General features: G+C 34.8%; 1 protein-coding gene across 5 annotated transcripts in view; it reads left to right on the top strand.

The window, feature by feature from the left end:
• Window positions 1-22,493, top strand: part of HPS4 (Hermansky-Pudlak syndrome 4 protein) — a 599,431-nt gene that overhangs the window by 507,892 nt on the left and 69,046 nt on the right. For all 5 annotated transcript variants that reach the window (XM_068386039.1, XM_068386038.1, XM_068386036.1 and 2 more), the window contains exon 8: window positions 9,547-10,600. In XM_068386039.1, coding sequence (XP_068242140.1) covers window positions 9,547-10,600 — 1,054 coding nt within the window. The remainder of the gene's footprint in view (window positions 1-9,546; window positions 10,601-22,493) is intronic.

The following is a 22,493-nucleotide window of genomic DNA, read 5'->3' as shown; positions in this document are numbered from 1 at the left end:
TAGCCGTAAACATGCATACGATTGGCCATCTGTCATTGTTGAGCGTTCTTTGGATTTTATGTTTCATATGTCTGAGAATCCTGCAACGTATAAGTATGTAGATCCCCCCCCCCCCCCACCCAAAAAAAAAGTTAGGTACATTGCACATTTTCTGATATTGGGATATTTTTCTTGAATGGAAAGGTTGCAGAAATCTCCCTCTGCTGACGTGGATTTTATCAGAATATCAGATTGAAGTTCAAGAAGCTCATTCTCCTTTTCAGGAACATCCCTGTGAATCTTTGATGCCATCATAAATGCAAACTGTTCAACATTTGTGCCTTTTCTAAATGGAAAACACATATACTACCACAGGTTCTATTGGTACTATATCTCAAAGTGTGTCAAAATCTTAAGCTACACTTGTCGACTCCTCAGTAATTACAGCAGAGCAATGTCAAACTACTTACAGTTTTTTCCCAGATTTTCTAGTTCCAATTCCATATTTCTGAGGTTCCAAAACTGTTATTATTTTTTTTCTTTCTTGCAGCTGAGAGGACACCGGCTTCAGTTTCTGTTTGAAAGCTGTTACAGCACTAATCATGTCTATTATAGATTTTTCATTTCCTTGAAGATCCAAGTTTAGTTCACTAAGCATGGTAGTGAAGTTAACTAAAAAATAGTTAAATCTGACCGCCATACTTGGATTTATAACTGCATGAAAAAAAAAATCTACCTTTTGAAACCGAAAAATCTCATTTCTAACAGCAGATATCTAAATTTCTGAAGGAGTTTTCCTCTACTGAACCACCTGACATGAGTATGCAGCCAAAAGTCAGGCCGTGGCCGTTCAGCTTCATTCATTTCCACCCGATCTTGGAACTGCTGTCTCAGAATATTTGATTCGAACTGAATTCAACACCTTTTAGGGCAATATCCATACCTTCTTTCATGTTTAACATTTTACTACTTAGTACTTGTTGTTGAATAATACAATGATAATTAGAAAATTCTGGAAACCTATCATCACGCCTGCAGAGTGCGATGAACCCACTGATATGGCCAGTTATTGCAGGTGCCCAATCAGTTGTTATTGATGCAAGCTTACTCAAAGGTAATCGTCTTCGTTGAACAAATGCCCTGAAAATTGAAAATCGGTCTTCATCTCTGGTTTACCTTCTGATGGTTGATTTCAACCGGTTCCTCTTTGGTTCTCGTGTCTTTAAATACAATCCAAATGAAAATTATATCAACCGTATCAGCAGACTCAGCAAATTGTAATGAAAAATAAATATACTCCTGCGTGTCTTTAATTAACCAGCTGTTCACTCAACTCTGCCATATATTCACAGCGCCTCATAACAGTGTATTTTCATAGCTGAAGATCCTTAATGAAAGAAATAGTTTCAGATTTATTTTTCGTGTTTTCATATAGCAAGTCTGCTGCTTCCAAAAATGCCTCTGATTATTTTTCCATCCAGAAATGGTATCTTTCTTGGATTTAAATCTGGCACCAGTTGAATCATTTTTGGTGGAGATAACTTATTTTAGTTCATTAAACTTTCTCTTTCATAACTCGTTTTTTATTAAATTGTCAGTATCATATTTTTCGTGTCAGTTGTTGACATGACTTTCAAAATTTCCTTTCTTTGCCATAGCCGGAGATATGTAACATATCAGGTACACACACTTCAACTTGTTCATGGTATAGAAATAGTCCTCCTTCCATTAATTGTGAAAATGATATGTTTTATATTTTTGTAATTGATTCAACGCTCATTTTTTATTCAGTACGTTGCTTACAGCGGGTAGTTTAACATGTAACAAAAATAAATTAACATGAATATGAGGGGCTCTTTTTCCACACTAAATATAAAAGTAGGTATTTACTGATTGCATAACAATAATAGAGTTGATAGGGAAACGATTTGGAATGTGATAAGGTTATATGGAATTGGTGAAATGTTGTTGCAAGCAGTTAAGAGTTTATACATAGAACTACGACTGGCAAGGTAATTAACTTCTCGAATTCCAAACTCCCTTGTTTGCTTTTACATTAAAATTGTTACAATTTAAAACATTAATATACGAATTCCGAGACCGTTAAATAACTCCCAGACAGCCATATATAAAACACTGAACATCCAAAGGTCTCATAAGTATACTTAAAACTAAACTGGGTAATTACTCCTAAGTATTATTTAATATTTACGTGGTTCTTAACAGGTGCGAGCGGAATCTGACTCAAAAAGATGGTGATTGGAATAATACACTCTCTACAAAAATAAATATATTCTGTATAAATTACAACACTTTGAAAAGAATTTGCATAACAAAATAAGTCACTGGAAAAAATTAAGTCTGAACAAAATTCAGATTAAGACAAAAATGCTACGATCTGAAATTATATAATAACTTGACTTGAACTATTATATCTCAATCACCCTTAGACTAAAAAAAGAAATGATGCAATGTAAATTAGACAAAACCTTGAAATTAAATCTGAATAATACAATATTCACGTTTGACACAATGAAAAATAGATAACCAGATCACATTACAAAATCTAACCTTCCTACGGGACCAATTGCAAAAAGTAACTTTATACAATGCCAACAATTACCCTGATACAATAAATTCAAAATCACCGTTTCGTCGTATGTATCTTTTCGACACACAATCTACTTTGTGACACAGATTCCCTTAAGAGAGGACACACTAAAACGTATTGAACACTTTCAACAACAATACACTGGGTTGTGGGCAAGAGTGAGAGAGGTGAGGAGATGTTAATCTTATGGCTGGTTAATCTCTATCTATGTAACCTAATCTTGGTATCATCTTTTATAGGAAATCTGACTGCTTCCTGAAACTTCCCCGAGATTTGGGAAGCGTTGGTGGGCCGGCAAAAGGCGTTATAGTTGCCAAGTATTATTCTCACGAGCGCTACTCACGCCACGTCAGACGGCTCTTACAGTCTGAAATAAAAAAAAAGATAACATACTATCACCAGGCTCTGAAAATTTCTAAAGCACATGTTACGGAACATTCTCTCTTAAACATGACGAAATTCCTCATAAAATATAAAAGAACATTACCTAAGCCCTTGTTCATATCTCACACAAATCCCACAACACTCTTAAATAGAATACGTAAGACTTTGTAAGAAACATAAGTGATATATAAGTTGATTCTTGAAAAATAACATAAATTTGCATGTACTAACTTAAATAAAGAAGACAATGAAATTCACGACGAATGTCTTACATAATTTACATAAAATACTTACGTCTACACGAGAGGAGCTCATTTTACGGGCTGTCGAATTCATCTCTTCAATGTATAAATGAAAACAATATAAGGTATAAATAAAATTAATAATAAAATACCCGCTTCGTAAGAATAGACAGTAAAGCATGTATTAGGATAGGAAATGAAGTGAGCGAGGGGTTTCTAGTGAGAGTAGGGCTGAGACAGGGATGTGTTATGTCAACATAAACAATGAAATATGGGATATGAATATAAAAAGAAAATCACAAAAAACACAACACAAACTTATAAAGAAAATCAATGTTGATTCTTCAGTTACTTTAACCGACAAATCAAATCAATCAAAACATCAATAGAAAAGGGGAACAGTCAGTAATGTAGAATAATACATAATGAATGTAGAATAGTTTTCTGCAGCTGCTGAGATGATACTGGTATGGAGGCTTCAGGCTTGAGAACGTTGCAGAACGGTGGCTGAAGTCCAGGTGAAACTGGTAGGGTGACATCAAGATGGGACATCAGAAGTCTTCTCCGAGAATTCAATGGTAGTGTAGTACTAAGGCCATGCTTCAGGCAGTGGTAGCTACTTCTCGTCACAAGCAGGGAGGTCTAGCTTCAATTTGTCTCTTCTTCTCAGCTATAACAGGATTTTGGGGATAGGCGTTTGTCGTCTGAAGGGAAGGTTGGAAACTGGCTCTGTCAGAATTTTGGTCTTCTCTGTTCCTTATCTGGTTCGGACATAGTTCCTCTCTTGTCCTATAATCCTGTTCTATCTCTTCTTAAAATTTATATACCCATGTATGGGCGAAGCAAATTACAATGGGCAGTCGTCATTTCCACATTTAGATGTAGTTAAATCATTACCAACAATAATGTCAATGCCGTCAATGAGTAAAGGGTCATCAACTGCTAGTTTTACATCTGATACTTCCTGACTTTTCAAGTTCATCTTCAACAAAGGACAAACAACGGAAGTGTTCAGAAACCCACCTACCATTACTTTTTCTTTCATACTGATTATGGCTCTTGTTGGGACACTCTCTTTCCTAATGAGGGAGATGGCCGCTCCGGTGCCCCTGAGCAGGACAACTTCTGTCGAATCCCCTCCTTCAAGAGGAGAGACTACACCTTCAGTCATAAAATCTCTGTAAAATGTTGAAGTTTCTTTCATAATATCATTCCTGCTTGATGAAAGATTAATAACTGGAGACACTATTTTCTTGACATTCCTCTCCTTTACTATGCAATTCCTTTGCTAAATGCCCTTTCTTAGTACACTGAAAACAAATTATCTTTGAACTACTAACTGCCCATTTGCTCTTACAAAACCTGGAAGTATGACCTCGTTTTCCACATGCATAACAATAATAATCTTATTTTCCTGTATTAATATTGCTAAAACTACTTTTACTATGTTGCATCCTACCAGATGAAGGATTATTTTTCTTCTTACTATCACTTAAACTATTAATACGACTGTGATCTATCAACATTTTCGCATGTATAAAAGATTTTTCACGCCTATCTTCTATATATAGCTTAAAATCTGGGGATATGTTATCGTTAAAGTTTTCTAGCAAAACTAATCTTGAGATCTTGAAAATTATCAACTTCAGCGGAAGTTAACCAATCACAAAATGATCTTTTTAACTTATTTCCATACTCTACATATGTACTGCTCTCATCCCTTCTCAAACTTCTAATTTTATTATGGTACGCCTCTGGTACTAGCCTGTATGCACTAAGAACAGTTTCTTCCACAATATCACAGTCCTCACTTTCATCCTCAGACATGCTACGATACACAGAAAGTGCCCTACCATTTGATACTGACTGTAAATGCAAAGTCGACTAAGTCCACTTGTTTTTTTGGACAACTTACTCTGTTCATTAACTTTTCAAAAGACACGTAATATTTCGTTACATACTCCACATAAAATTTTGGAATTAATTCTAGGACTGCACTCATACTTAAATTATCAAAGTCATCATTGAATGATGAATTAGTACCTTGTCTGGTACCTGATGCATTTGTTCCTGGTGTACTACTATTATGAAGATTTGGCCTTGAATGAGCGAGTTTTAACTCATTCTTATGCTGTTTCTCATTTTCTTCTCTTTCAGCTGCTCTTTCATCTCTCTCATATATATCCCTTTTTCTTTTTAAAACATACTCACGGAGAACATCCCCATCTAGACCAAGAAACGTACCTGACTCTGTAAAACCTTTCATTATCTCACTCATTCTGCTTCTTTCTATAGTCTCACAGTTTCAATAGGTTGCATTATCGAAAATCCTGGCTGTCAGTTGTTGTTTGCAGATGATACAATACTGGTTGCAGATTCGGAAGAGAAGCTGGGTTGATTAGTAACAGTTTGGTAGGGTATGTGAGAGAAGGAAATTGAGAATTAATGTGGGTAAAAGTAAGGTTATGAGGTGCATGAGAAGGGAGGTGTGGTGCTAGTTTGAATGTCATGTTGAATGGAGACTTACTTGAGGAAGTAGATCAGTTAATACTTAGGGTCTGTTGTTTCCGAAAATGGTGGAGTGGAAGCAGATGTACGTCGGAGATTGAATGAAAGATGTAAAGTGTAAGGGGCAGTGAAGGGAATGTCAAAGAATAGAGAGTTAGGAATGAATGTAAAGATTGCACCAACTGTGATGTATGGATCCAAGTTGTGAGGAATAAAAGTGACTGAAAGACAGAAATTGAATGTGTTCGAGATGAAGTGTCTGAGGAGTATGGCTGGTGTATCTTGATTAGATAGGGTTAGGAACGAAGTATTGAGGGTGAGAATGGTTCTATGAGATAAATTAGCAACTATAGTGGATATAAATGGGTTGACATGTTTTGGTCATGTAGAGAGAATGGAAAATGCTGTCTGCTGAAGAAGGTGATGAAGGATGAGCTATTGTGACGCAGCTCCGATAGGCCTTGCTGCTTTCTCTAGTAGTCTTGGTGATCGCTGAGGTAGCAGCAGTAGGGAATTCAGTATATGAAGCTTCATTTGTAGTGGATAACAGGGGAGGGTAGGCTATGGCATCCTACCAATCAAACTCAGCTGAATCCCTCGTCAGGCTGGGAGGCGCAAGGAGAAAAAAAGTCCCCTTTGATTTTCATGTCGACTACCCCACAAAATTTGGGGGAAGTGCCTTGGTAGATAGAATAGATACATAACAATGAAGTATTCATTACAGTACTTTATTATTCTATTCAATATTTTTCAATGTCCAACAAAATATTGTAGTAAGCCACAATTTTTCCCATTAAATGTTCCTTGTTATTGAAGATTATTTGGCCATTCCGGCCAGGCATGGGCTCTAATTTTGCAGCCTGCCAGAATTAGTTGTTGATTGTTGTTGAAGATTCCCTGGCTCATGCGGCCAAGCATTTGCAAGATCCTAAAGGGACAAAGTTAACAAAGGCTAATGCCACCGGAAAAGTGGCAATCATAAAAAAATTACAAAATATACAGAGTATGCGCTTGTTTATGTGGATAATAACTGGAAGGTATGCTAATTTCCTTAACATATACCAATGTAGAATTAACTTTAAATTTGTGGTCCACCGTCGGTAACCTGTTACATGCACGGTGACCTAAATTTTCGTATCTAATAACTCCCTTATTATCAAAGATATAAAAAAAGCTGGAATTTGGAAATTGGTCAATAATTATTGCTCAATACTTTGTTAGGTGTACAGGAAAAACGAATGATATTTACTATTTATTATAAATATTTATAAAAAATAACTTGATAAAAATACATACATTAACCAAACTGCCTACACATTTTCTTACACTTGTCCTTAATTCGTATCATGATCTTGCCGATGAAGTAGGATAATATGGGAGCATCCATGCCAATTTTCAATGCCCTAAGCCAAAAAACACCGAATCTGTGACTAGGGTGAAAAAAAAAATTAATTTTGTGAGAAAAGCAATACCTTGGAAATATGCGCCTAAATATTTAAAGCATTTTGTGTGTTTATCACCCTATAATACAAAACAGGTAAAAATAGTATATATAAGCAATTAAAAGGTGTCAAAAAGAAAAAAAACAAATTTCTTCCAAGAGGGACATTTGACGTAGGGTATTTTCCCTATTACTCACTAAGAAATTAATATAAGACCCTCAAATTAAATAGTGACCACACAGCCTCAAGATAACGACATCACTGCATAGCAGCACTATTCGCCAATGTTCATTGAAAATCTCATTAACTTTTATAAATATCACTGACATATATATTGAAATGTAAAAGTATACGATATTTAGATTTGTACACTCTTTGATATCATGGTACCCGCCTGGTGACCAACGAAATGTTGAGGGCCTGTAATCTCAGGAATATCTGGAGTTCAGTTTGACACATCCTATCTCGACTGATACACATTACCAACTGACTCTGCCCACCTCTAACTCTCGGAAAAAGCTTAAATAACACTGGGAATCTCGAAAAATATGTTTCTGCGCATGTGCCAGGTCCTCACATGGGGTCCATGATACACACACGGTTAAAAGCCATCTACCGATGTCAAGAAAACCGCCAGAATGGCAAACATTGGAAAGTATGCTGAATTGTTTGGCATATACCAATGTAGAATTATCATAAAATAAATTTATACACACATTATATAATTTTTCTGTTGCAGTCATAAATAATTTCAAATGAGGCTGCCAAGGCATGTGATCGGTTTGGGGAGTGCTTGCCAAATATATACACCATTGTCAAAATTTAAATCACACACACACAAACATATATATATATATATATATATATATATATATATATATATATATATATATATATATATATATATATGTATATATATATATATATATATATATATATATATATATATATATATATATACATATATATATATAGCGTATGTGTTTATATATGCATATAATATTTACATACAATATATACAGTATATATATATATATATATATATATATATATATATATATATATATATATATAAATTATATATATATATATATATATATATATATATATATATATATATATATATATATATATATATATATATGTATGCCCATGTATGTGCATGTGAGCGTTTGTGTGTGCATATGTAAAGAAACTTATATAAGCAGAAGTATTGTTAGACATATGCACCGGCATTTATATGTAGTACCTGTAGGTCATATAGCAAGGGAAGTCTTTAAAATAATATTCAACTTTTTCAGATAAAACGTTATGATTAACTATAGGATTACACCTGATAGTAGAAATAACTGATAATCATATAATAAAAAAGTAGATCCGGTATTAGAAACATCTATATTCTGTCAAATTTACAAATAAAGGATGCAGTGTACCTAAAGACAAAAACACTCGTGCCATATTTCCGACTTTATAGTGTACCTTCTCACCTCATTAAATTCTTGTCATCTCTTTTGGGAATCAACCAAATATTAAAAGATTATCTCCTCTGAAGGGCACAGCCGAAAAGCTTCTTTGTTTTTCGTCATATTGTCTCTTACAGTGCCTATTTTATTATTTTTGTTGACAATTCAACATTATTTCTATCTTTAATGTTATTAGTTTGTTCTAAACATTTCTTTAATGGTGCAATAACTATTTGTTTTCTTTTTATTTTGGTAATTTATCTTTGTATCCTTCCTTTATTTCGTTTTTCTTATTTGCTCTCTCTCTCTCTCTCTCTCTCTCTCTCTCTCTCTCTCTCTCTCTCTCTCTCTCTCTCTCACATCAGGGTGTGGATTTCTAGTTACTTATCGTCGCGGTTGGTTTCTACCAGTAGCTGCCCGCAGGAGATACTTTCTGATGAAAGCCGGTTAATGAATGTCCATCTTTGACCTGAGAAACTATATCGGAATGTCACAAAACTATAACAATTAAAAGTTGAGTTTTAATATAATTGAAGTTTTACATTTTAAGTAATTGCATTTACTATAACCATCAAATAGCACCCTTTTCTCTTTATTTTAGAAACACAAGGCTGGAAATATGGCAACCTGTGTTTTTGTCTCTAGGTACGTCTCGACCTTCTCCGTAAATTTGAGAGATTATAGTATGCACTTCTTCCTATATGCAAATAGTTTGTCAAACAAATACTACAGGACTTGTAAAATAAGAGGATTTTATCTTGAACGGAGAAAAATCTCGCCTGTGTATCATGGAGGAAATCATCATTATTAAGACAGGAATTTTATGAGACTTGTCAGGAATTAAATAAAAAAAAAAAATACTTTCATGGTGGGGTGGAAGTACCGAAAGATTAATCTTATTTTGGTTTTCTTTTCAGTCAATGCCTCGACGTGGTGACCGCAACCTTCATGGTGAGGTATCATCAATGGATCTGACTTCATTCCGCTCCGTCCTCCATTCCAGACAATCCCTCCATTCATACCCTTCTACATTACCCACTGCGATGGAGTCTACAGAAGAGATATGTCCGAGTCTCAAAGAAACACACAAGAACACCCAAAATCCCCTGAGGGGACCTAGTCTTTTGGCTAGGATCAACGGATGCTCAGAACTAGATGCCAGATCATCACAGAGTTTGCCCGGGTCACCCAGGAAGATCCGAGTGGCTGCAACTCTTCCTGATGTCGGGAGTAATTCACCTGATTTAAGGTATAAGGTTCTTACAGGAAGGAAACCACGCCCCCCAGCCTCCACTCATTCCTCCCCTCGAAGGTTACCTGGTGGAAGAAATGGACTCGCAAGGAATCATGATTCAATTAATAATGGTGTCGTCAGCTCATCTTCCAAACGAAGTTCGAATTTTGGAGTGCCAGATATTTCTCGTTTAACGAATGATAAAAAAGGTCAACCCAATAATAAATTGATGACTAATACAGGGGATACATCCACTAAGTTAGTCTATGAATCTGAAAAAAGTGAAAGTGGTTTCGAAGATGGAGTGCAGTCCGACAGTGAGCTTAACATAAAAAATACCAAAAACAAGTTGAACTTGCAATTTGCTCCTGACAAAATAAATAGACCCAGCCCAGAGATAGAAATTGACGGATTGAATAATGATGAGCCAAAGATCATGAGGGAGATAAATGGGAATCTCTCTAAGGACAGCGATTCCAATAACAAAGAAAGTCCCAATGATAATGTGCCCAGCTTAAAATCTCAAGTATTGGACTACAAAGATGAGTCTGATACCTCAAGGAGTGAGGAGTCAGAAATTAGTGTTTTAGATTTAAGCACATATCTAGTAACTAAAGAAAATGGAGACCGCCAGTTAGCAGAAGCTGTGCGGGGTCTGATGGAACTAACGACGAGAGTGGATGAAGATAATTTCAGACAAGAAGCCTTATCTGAGGACAGTCATCTGACAGAGTCTGGTGAGTATTGCAGGAAAAGACAACCATTTCCCTGGAACATCTTTTTTGAAAGCTACTTTTTACATTATAGGATTCTCAACTCATACACCTAGATTTTCTCCAGTTTTGATATATAGTTTTCATTTCAATTGTAAAAAAGTCTAAAAAACTCCAATACTTTGATACATCTGTGAGAATATCATATGGTCAAATAGAAATATTCAAATTCAAGATTACATAATTTTAAAGGTCTTGGACAGCATAGATTGTGTTGTATAATATATTTCAAAATGAAGTATTGAATGGACCCACTATTAAATATTTTTATTTAGAAAGAGGCAATAAAAAGAAATCTGTGCTATAAATCCCATAAAAAAAATCTAAAGCGCTTATAGGAATCTTCAAGAAAAACTTATCTTATTAGATTATGCATATAAAGCCAGCAGGCCAAATAAAAGTTGAAAAGGTAACATTTTATTTATTCTGATGCACTAACCAAAAACTTTAAATTTCTAAGATATAAACAATTGATCAAAACATTTACTAAACTTGTATTTTTAAAGAACCTTAACTTAGATCTATCTTTTTATTATTATTATCATTATTATTATTATTATTATTATTATTATTATTATTATTATTATTATTATTATTATTGTTGTTGTTATTATTATTATTATTGTTTTTATTATTATTATTATTATTATTATTATTATTATTATTTCACTGAATATAATTGCTGTCTCAGTAGCATTGATTTTGTACTCTATCTTCTCAATAGTTCTAATGATTTTCTCTTCTGCATTACTGAATTCCGCCAGTTACAGGCCGAAATCCATCCCTCATTGCTTGGTAGGCAAGTCTAAGGTAAGTCTCAAATCAGGTTTAAAGTAAAGTTCACAAAGTAAGTTAAAAAAAAAAATACAGTATTCAGGGACGCATTTCGAGAGATATCGGCTGCCTTACTCAGGCTGGAGTGGTTGAAGTGGTGCTGGTAAGGCCCTTTTATATGGTAGTTCTGGATTTTAGATAGAGGCGGCGAATTTACATTGGACAAATTTGGCGCTGTGGGTAGAGCGAGTAGTGACGTGAGCATGGCAGCAAATTTTCATTGGAATAATCACTCACCAAGAGAGGCTCCACTCACTCAAAGATGAGTGAGTGTAGCCCCATCCTGACTGACATTCAGCCTCTCTTGGTGCGCCAAGCCACTGAAAATTCGCCGCCCACTCACGTCACTACTCGCTCTGCCCATGGCGCTGGAGGCGCCCAATGTAAATTCACCACCTCTTTCTACTTTACAAGCTAGGACTGCCATATAAGAGGGCTTTACCGGCACTGCTTCACCCACTCCAACCTGAGGAAGAGAGGTAATACCTATCGAAAATTTTTGCACAATACTGTATTTTTTTTTACTCACTTTATGAACTCTACATTAAACCTGATTTGACACTTACCTAGGATTTACCTACCCAATAATGAGGGATAAATTTTGCCCTGTTACTGGTGAAAGGCAGTAATGCAGAAAAGGAAATCATTAGAAATATTGAGAAGAAATTGCATATCTTATGATTTGGAATTGAAAAGACTAGCAGAAAATAATGATCATGGATACTAAGGATGTCGTAAACTGTGCCTATGTAGATATACAATCTATTGGTAATAAAACTATTCAAATTCGAGAATTGATAAATGATAAATATTTGGACATACTAGCATTATCTGAAACATGGTTAAATAACTTTGACGAAGCAAAGATCGCTTAAATGACCCCCTACACACACACACTTTCTTTCATATTCTGAAAGGGGTGGTCTGGTGGGGGGGTCAGGTTCTTCATTCATAAGGGTTACTCAAATCTCAAGGTATTAAAAAGAGCTAGTGTAACAAGCTTTGAATATATAGAAATTAACTTTATTCATTGTAACAGTTTAGAAACATCCAAGAAAAAATACCAGTATCTTCTTTGAAGAATTCAGTGTACTCACTGAGATGAGTATCATGGAGAAAAATGAATTAGTTATTTGTGAAGACTTCAATCTTTGGATGGACGATGCATCAAATCTTGATGCTTCATTATTTAGTGAGTTATTGGAATTATATCAATTGGTGAATAATGTTGGATATGCAACTACTTTAACTGGGCATACGTTGGACCTAATTTTAAGTGATGGAATGAATAACATTGTATCTGATATAAATGTAGAAGAGAAAAGCACTGTCTCTCCAGTCCACAAACTTATTACATTTAGATTACCTCTACAGAAACACGCAGTGGTGAAGAAAAACTTTAGACATAAATCAAACTTCTCTCTGTTTTTATATATTGAAAAAGTTACAAAGAAAATAAATAAGGCTATCAGTATTCCCTGCAATTATGATAACCAACATTTGTTGGGCGCTCTGTGTGTTGACTGCCTTAAGACCATATATAATAGGGTGAGTAAAAGTGAATATGATACCATGTGTCCACTGATGGAAAAGACTATAATTGTTAAAGACCGATCTCCTTTGTTTGATGAAGAGACTTTAGAGAAAAGAAGGAAAAAAGGACACGAAGAAAGAAAGTGGAATCAGTTAAAAACTGAAAGTACATGTGTAGAATACAAAATTGCAATGTGCCTATTAAGAAGGGAAAAAGGTGAATGCTATAACAGAAAGACACACGAAGCAGGAACAGACATAAATAAGTTATATCGTCTACTAAATGGTATAATGGGAAATGTAAATGAAAAAAGGCTACCAGAGGGTTGCAGTGACCAAGAACTAGCAACTATTTTTTTAGGATTCTTCAATAACAAAATAGAAGGTATAACTAGGTCATTTACAAATATTCAACATGAGATTAATGCTACACTAGATACACAGATAGAATAGACGAGATTCAATAATATAACACAAGACAATGTCACCAGGATTATCAAGAGAACAAAGAAAACAAACTGTGGGATTGATCCAATGCCAACATCTGAAGTAACTGACGAAAGAAACTTTTCTAGTCTAGCTGATATAATTATAAGAATAGCAAATACAAGCATCGATGAGTGAAAGTTTCCCAAATTTGAGAAAAGGGCTATAGTCACGCCTGCTCCGAGAAGTGCTCTAGATTATCAGGAATTAAGTCTATTTTGGATCTACCCTTTGTTTTAAAGGTGGAAAGTAGGTAATTCTTGAAAACTAATTAGTCACTAAGAAGAAATAGAAGCTTTGCCAGACAACTAGTCTGCTTACAGAAAATTATACTCTACGGAGACAGCTATCTGTTCTTTTGTAAATGGTATGACGGAAATGATGGATGAAAACAAATGTGGTATTTTAATATTACTTGATGTTAGTTATGCTTTTGATACAGTTGTGCATGAACTGCTACTAAATGAACTATGGTCCATCAGTATTGAAGATCAAGCTTTTGAATACCTAAAGGACTATTTGGTTTACAGAAATTATTGTGTGCGAATTGGAAACTTTTATTCATCATACGAACCTTTAAACAGAAGGGTACCTCAGGGGAGTGTACTAAACCGGATCTTGTTCTGTATCTATACTAGTGGCCTGTCAAAAATACTACAAAATCATGCAAAGAAGTTCAAACCATTTCCCAGATGATACACAATTTTACTCCTCCATAAATGATATAGATGAAAATACTGAAACCCTAAATCGAATTCTTGCCAGTGTTAGGTAATGGATGAAAGTAAAACTGAGTTCATGGTGGTTGAAAAGAAAAATAGCGTAAGAAACTTGGGTGATATTCAAATAAACACAAATAGCAACTCTGTCCCGATATCTAGTAAGGTTCGTGATCTAGGCGTATCTGTTGACTGTAACTTTTCTTTCAACGCCCAAATAAATAATGCAGTAAAAACTGTTGTTTATCATCATAGACACAATGCTTTAATAAAGAAACAGATGAGCAAGACTGATAAAAGGTGTCCCAGCCCGAGAAAGGATCACTCCTATACTAATTGATTTACACTGGCTGCCTAATAAAGCGAGATTTAAGTTTAAAATATATACAATAAGCCGTCAAGTTATCAGAACCGGACGTCCAAAATATGTAAGGGAATTGCTACATACTGTGCAGCCAGCAAATCGTGTTGGCACGAGAATAGTTACAGATGGTTTCAAATTATTCGAATCTTGATATGTCTCTATTGTAAGCTCTAGAGCCTTTAAATATGCGGCCCTGAGACTATACAATAAGCTCCCACTAGACTTTCGAAGGACTGAAGATATTAAGGTTTTCAAAAGGAAACTGGAGACTTTCTTGTTCACATAGTACTTAAATAGTGTGGATTTGACAATAAACAAGTATTATGTAGTGTGAAATTTTTAATGCTTTCGAACGAACATGGTAAAATGACTGTGGAGGTCCTGTAGAGAGTAGGGTTCCCCTGCTGTATAGACCCAGGAATGCAGCCCTGAAAGTAAAGTAAAGTAAGACAGAGTGCAAAATCAATGCTACTGAGGCAGGAATTATATTCAATGAAACCTGCCCTGTAGAGAGTATACTACCAATATTATTATTATTATTATTATTATTATTATTATTATTATTATTATTATTATTATTATTATTATTATTATTATTATTATTATTATTATTATTGGTATTTCTTCATTTGTTTTTCAAAATGTTCAGAATTCATATTTAACAGTTGAAAAGACAATTCATATGTTCAGCTTCCATCCTTGCATCGTAAGGAAAAATTAAATAAAAAACATAAAAACAAAACGAAAACTACCTGAGGACCGAAAATTCAAGACCACACCAACTTTTAAGTAAAAGCTTATTTCGTTTCTATGATAAAAGACTTTATTGCTCTCAATGACTTAGCAGTTGAGCTTGAATTCTAAAGCTAACCAGATGCAGATAGGTCAGGATAAAACAGCAAAATCACCTCAAATGTAATGGAGATGAAAGAAGCACAGTCGGGAGACTAGGATTTAGCTGTGCTTTACCATATTAAAAGGGTTTGCTATGAAATTATTTCGTCTCTCGGTATGCCTGAAGGTGCAGAATTATAGATGAGTACTGTAAGATAGGATTTTCACATATAGTTGGCCACTGATCATAGAAAATTGCAGATTGTGATATATTAGAAATAAAAATGTAAGTACTATCATAGTAAGAGAGCAATGCGTGAATTTTGAAAGTTTCATAAGAAAACTAAAGGGCGAAGGTTGTAAATTCGAGAGGATACCCTTTACAAGAGCCTGTTGAGCAAGAGTATGCTTCTTATGTAAAAGGTAAAACTGAAGGAGTGCCATAGACTTTTCCAGTTCCTTGAAACTTAGATGCTCTTCAAAGATGCTGTGGCAGGTTATAATTAATATTAAATGTAGGGAGGTTAGGCTTTCCAGCCTAATGAGTCCAACTTATCTCTTATTGAGCTGGCATGAATAAATTTAAAAATTAACAATTAAATATGAGTAATAGAAACAAATTTGCAAAAACCTGCACCAAATAAAAATTCAAATTTTATCAATTAAACCTTTGCTTTTTAAAAACGTTAAAATCTTAAGAATAGAGAAACTCAGAATTCAATAAAATGTTAGGCTGTTAGTTTTTTACCAAATATAAGTTTCTTTGTTTTCTAAAAAGACTACATTAGCAGAGAATGTGTTTTATGATTAAAAGGGTGTCGCACTCATTGCAACATTTTACAAAAACGAGGATCCTCACGTCAGAAACGCGTCTCGTTTCTTTACAAAAGCAAAGATTATTTTACATCAAAAGTGAAGCTGAAATCTGTATTATAAGTCCAGTTTTAACTCGCCTCTTCCATTAGCCAGACATTATTGTCTGTTACCTTTTGCTCACCACGGAGAAGTGAAAGTAGGATTTTGATGCAGGCTAATTTTTGCTGTTTTGGAGATAGACCTTTATTGATTTCAAATATCAGTGCTGCGATTTACATATATACTCTGGCAATGAAACACAAACTTAAAGATTTTATATATTCATGTCTGTTTATCTCCCCTGAGATATTCTTGTACTATGAAATGGGATACTCGCTCTTGTTCTGTCAAATTTATGAATTGCTGGATGACCACCACTCCTAATCTTCATATAGGCTATAGCCTAAAGCTTTCCTTGTAGATCCATGAAGGACAAATATAGTTGGATGTGCTTTTTAAAATTACTCATTGAAATGAGCATGGAAGGATTCAGCAGCATTGTTAGTACATTTCGGGTTTGAGGGGATTTCTGCAGAAAGCACTGGAGGGTATGTTAACTGAGCTGTGACATAATTATCGACAAGATAGTCAGCTAAGTACAAATATGCTTTAATGAAATATGCAACCTTTCATGAGTATAGTTGGAAATACTTCATACATAACAGAGAGCATGGAAAAATTTAATATCTATGTATATCACTATGGTTTGAAATTGCAGATTGCTTGAGGAACAAGTTTCAGTTAAAAATTCCCTATAGTATAATAAATCTCCTCTAACTTACGTAGCAATAAAGCATCACCAAATGAGTGTTATAATCTGTTCCATTAGCTATGTATACTATGTAGTTGATAGAAAAACTTTGGACAACAGTCGAAAGTTCCATCAACAAATATCTCCACAGCAGAGTTCACCAGATATTCAAGATTAGTTGCACATGAAAGTATAACAATACCAGTTTCTGGGTTATTTTCAATGACAAAATCTTTGCCTTTGCTAGTAGTAGTATCCATTGAATGTGCTATACATCATATATCAAATTCTAGCAGATTTTCAGAAAAAATTATACAGTTTTGTTCTAATGAGCTTGGCAAGTCTTGCTGTCATGTCGTCACTCGTGTACGCAGTAGCTGTCTTTCAAGTTTTCTGTCATATTTATCTTGGTTATGCTCCAATTGTACTAGAACAATAACAGTCACTTCACAGTCTTTTCTAACCCTCCCAGTAACGCTATCAGTATATCACCAAGAAATATATCCAACCTTTAATACACTGACCCCTCTATATATGTATCCAACATTCATAAAACATTTTATCCTTTCTTTGTCTTAGAAACAGTAAAATCCATTATCAGATACTAAGACCAGTTTAAACATATCGACATCTCTGGAAGGAAACAATGACTTACTTAGTGCCATGGAATGACTGATAATTTTGACAGGCTGTGTGATAGTTTTACGACCATGTCACTCTTTTGATGGAATATTTTGTCGTGCTTTTCAAACAGTTTCTTGGATCTGAATCCACGAGTTTGTAATATACTCACTCACTGCTCTTGGAAAGTATCTCATGGGGTGTACACGTTAAAAATCCATAGGTTTATCTTGTATATCCAATATCTAATCTTGCTAATAGGACTTCAGTTCTTTTTTCTTTATGGTCTGATGCTTCTCATGAGGATACAATCGTTTTTATTTGCTTAATTTATTATTTTCAGAATAATTATTTCACACAGTTTGCCCAAAATTTACTATAAAATTTTTTATTGTAGTCACAGAACCCTTAGCAGCAAGTTTAATGTCAAATTGTGATAAATTTATAGCTAATGTAGCACTAACCTCTGTTTTTATTAACCATCGACTCCAGCAAGGTCAGGTGTCCAGCATATTTCAGTATTTTCCCCAAGTGAATAAAATCTTTAATGCACTCCTTAATTTGTAGTACCAATGCGTTCTTACGTTGTAACCTTGGAGGTTTCTAAGGCACTTCCTGAATAAGAAGAGATGGCAAATTTAAGGTTTAGCTTACCTTCAATTTTTTTAAGAATGATAATTACTAGTAAAGTGATGCTTCGGTATTTAATGATAACTATCTTGTTTTTGTCTGATACTGCAGCACAGCCAACGTCCATCTGGTATTTTGAGCCTTTTGAATATATATCATATTTGGGACCTATTCTGTAAATATGTTCTAAGGCATGCTGTTTATGGTGTCTTAGAGTATGATTTTTTTTCTCTGAATTATAAATGAGATGAAAGCATATTCTCGTTTTCTTCTTGATCTGATGTGAAAGAAAAAGAGATGGTTGGTTAAGGATCATGGTGATGTTCGTAGACTGCAGAAGGGTATTATCCCCAACATGAGTTAAAGGATCATAATTGTTAATGATTATCTTATCTAAACTGAAATGCTTTTTTGTTGAAGAATTGGTGGCCATGATCTTTAAAGCACTTCACATTGTTACAAAATATATATGCAAAGTCAGTGGAGGTTCACGACTTTCACGTAAATCTGAGCAATTCTGGGAATACCTAGAAGTACCACTACAAGGTCTCAGACTTTAAGTGTGTATTGGATCTAAACATTTCAAAATATCTTCAGATTCTGATCCATATATTGGGCTATCATAATCTATCCTAGACAAGACAAATGCTTTATAGATCATCAGTAAAGTTGATTCCCAAACACCACTTATTGTATGAGATAATTTCATCATAATGATGAAAGCATTATCACATCTACATTTTGGTATGATATGCATGTGCTCTCCATCGGTGGTATGTATCAAATATTCGTCCTTAAACTATACCTTATCTTAAAATTGGATTTGAGTGTTGCCCAGAGTGAATTATATTTCTATGTTTTGTTTCTGTGTTATTTTTGTATAACATATTAATTGAGTCTGTACTCAGCAGATGCAGTCCAAATTTGTATATTTCGGGTGGCATTATTAATAGTTCTATGCAAGTGTAGAATTATTTGAAGAATAGTCTATTGCAAGTCACCCACATACATGCTACTTTGTACTCCTTGTGTCATGCCAATACATAAAGAGTTTAAAACAAGTCCTTAGGGTACACCAGTCGTGGCTGAAAGATCCTTAATGAATATTATCTTTATTAGTTTCGAATTTTTGTTCACCAATTACAGTTTTAATGAAAAGTATTCTAAAAAACCCTTATAATGTAATGATAATACTATTGAATGCCTCCAATTAGTATGTATCTTCCACAGAATCAAAATTCAATGGAATTGCTTCTTCTCTTTTATTGATGGACTAAAAGTAGTTATCCACATTATTATTTCTGCTCATGTTTTCAATATTGCCCCCAATAATTATTGAAATTTAGTGTGTTGTCATCTAGAGAGCCTTTACACATTAATGCCTTTCGTGGAGATTTGCTATAGGAACTATTAAATTTTCTATATTTCTCCTACAACTTCTGAATTGAAGTATTTTTTTATATGCTAGACACACATGTGCCATGAGATAATCTTGCTTTTCATTGCAATTATGTGTTTTTCATTTATCAATTGGGTTTAGAGAGACCTTCCACCACGTACTCGGTGTTTCATGTCTAGCATTAGTCGGAAACATAGATTTATCAGCTGCTTGTGTGGTGAAGTTTATAAAGAAATCATTTGTTTCATCACGATCTAGTGAATAATTAATGGAAGGCACTTGACCTGCATACAACTAAACATCTCCTAGTCACTTTTATTTGTATTATACTGTTGAATAGAAGATAGTAATGTTATATCAGGGCTCTTAAAATTGGGAAATGCCACTACTATAAAAGACGTCTAGAAAGTACCATTCAAATATATCAACAGTATTGGTAGAACAATAAGTTAAATCTGTTGATGAATATGTTCCATACGTCTTTGAATAGTTAGATAATGCTAGTATCACCATTGTTTAAACTACAGATGTCAAGATTATTCACTATTTGTTCAACCTTGGAACCATTTGTAACGACAGCAACACTATTACTGTCCAAGCGGAGCATTATAGGCATTGATGTCTCCAATTAGTAAGAGATCTTCTTCCCTATTTTCTTTTTCAATTCTTTGTGAAAGTTTTACAAATTATTGCTGCAAGAGGATTGATTGTACATATTATAAATACTATAAGCGTTGCCATTATTAAGATGTCATTCAACCCCCAATAAATCGAATTCTGAAGTGTTAGGTAACAATGTCATAAGTTACTTTATTATGAATATAGACCACAGTTTTCAATCATAGTATTGTATCAGTAGAAGCAAACAAGGTAGATGATCGAGTATAACTTCTTATTGAAGGAAGAATATCGTCAGTGTGCTTCAAGTATATTGCAAGGGGTTTATAGATTTCCAATAGTCTTCGAATTTCTTCTGGATGCAAACGGGTTTAAGACCATTGATATTCAGTTGAATTGTGTATGAAGTGAACATTCAGCCTATCGTTACTTATTAGGGTCAAACAAGCAACAACATATAATGACTTCAGTCATTCACGAAATTACTAATTACCAGATTCTTTAAGAGAACTCAAGACCCTTTCTCTTCATTAGGAATTCATTGCGTTGTGTTACAAAGATAAATGGTCATACTATATTCTATTGAGCCTTTGCCCCAATGATTACTTACTTGGTTTCATATGAAGTTCTTACCGAGTTCGGATTGCTAGGCACGGGTAAACCACGATACCACATATAAATATTTGATTTTACCCAGTCACGGAATCCCACGCACAGATATGCATATCCCTAGCGAATTATCCCATCCAAGTTAACTAAATATTATATGATACTCATCCAAACTTCGGTTGATCAATTCATCCACTTCATTAAATGCTGGGAAGGTACGGCTTTGTTAATCAAATGAAATTCGCTTCATCCTGATTAAGTCCACTGAAGAACACACTACAAGCGTTGACAAGTGACGGGCAGCAACTGTCCCGATTTACCTCTGCTGCCTCTGTCGTAAACATAATGCATTCGTTCTCTCTCCCAAAGTCATAACTTCCGCTTCGTTCGCCCACGACAAAAGAAAACAACAAACGAACGAAACCAACTATTCAACGCAAATCGAACGAAACCATTCAAACAACCTACATCGCATTGTTAACCACTTATACAACTATTCACAAGACAATATTCCTTGGTAACAATGCTTATTACAATAAAATATAAACAAAACCTTCATTTGTACAGAAACCTGCACATTTCCACTTAACGCAATGTAATATAAAAGAACATTTTCCATATACAATATGAACATTGATATTCAACAACAATTGATTTCCCATGTCGTTATTGTAAGTAACGACATATTCCCCGCCACAAAAGTTATAATATACAAGTATTTACAACAGTCCCTTTTGAATCAAATCTTTTCTAGTTTCTGCAGCCACCCGAGCAGCTTTCCTGGGTGGTCGGGTACTCACTTCAGGAATTTTGGCAGGATCAGGAGTCTCAACTTCTTGCCATAACTCTAACGGGTACAACTTCACAATGGGACGCATGATCTGGCCATGGGAGGTTTTGAGGGTAGCTACCCTAACTACATTGTCAGACCCCACATGCACCTGAATCACCTGACCCAACTTCCATTTGTTTCATGGCCCTTCAACATGAACGAGGACGACATCTCCTATTTTGGGCCAAGAATTATGTTGGACTCCAATTCGATGAGTCTCTCTTAACGAAATCAAATATTCATGTTCCCATCTTTTCCATAGCTGATCACACAATTTGGATATGTAAAGGAATCTCCTTTCTACATTTTCAGTTTTACTATACAATGGGTCTTCAGATACCTCATCCCAATTAATAGTTTCCTTGGGAAAGGATCTTAATTTCCTACCCAAGATCAGGTGATTGGGAGTTAGAATCTCCTTCTGATCAAGGTCCCCCGAGGTGTAGCTTAGTGGCCTGTCATTTATGATGGATTCCAATTCCACCAAAATGCAGGATAATTCATCATAACTGAGAAGAGCTCGACCAATTACCTTCTTCATACAGGTTTTCAATAGTCCGATCAATCTCTCCCAGATTGCACCAAACCAAGGTGCTCTTGCTGGTATAAATTTCCACTTACACTCTATTTTCTCCAGATGGTTTTGAAAAAGGGGGCTCTCTGCCATTGTTCTCAGATATTCAGATGCTGCTACAAAGGTAGTGGCGTTGTCACTCAACATTAGTGAAGGAAAGCCTCTACGGCTGCTAAACTTCCAGAAGGCCATGAGGAA

This window comes from Palaemon carinicauda, chromosome 13 (assembly GCF_036898095.1).
Source record: "Palaemon carinicauda isolate YSFRI2023 chromosome 13, ASM3689809v2, whole genome shotgun sequence".
Classification (NCBI taxonomy): domain Eukaryota; kingdom Metazoa; phylum Arthropoda; class Malacostraca; order Decapoda; family Palaemonidae; genus Palaemon; species Palaemon carinicauda.
This window is presented reverse-complemented; position numbering and strand designations above follow the sequence as displayed.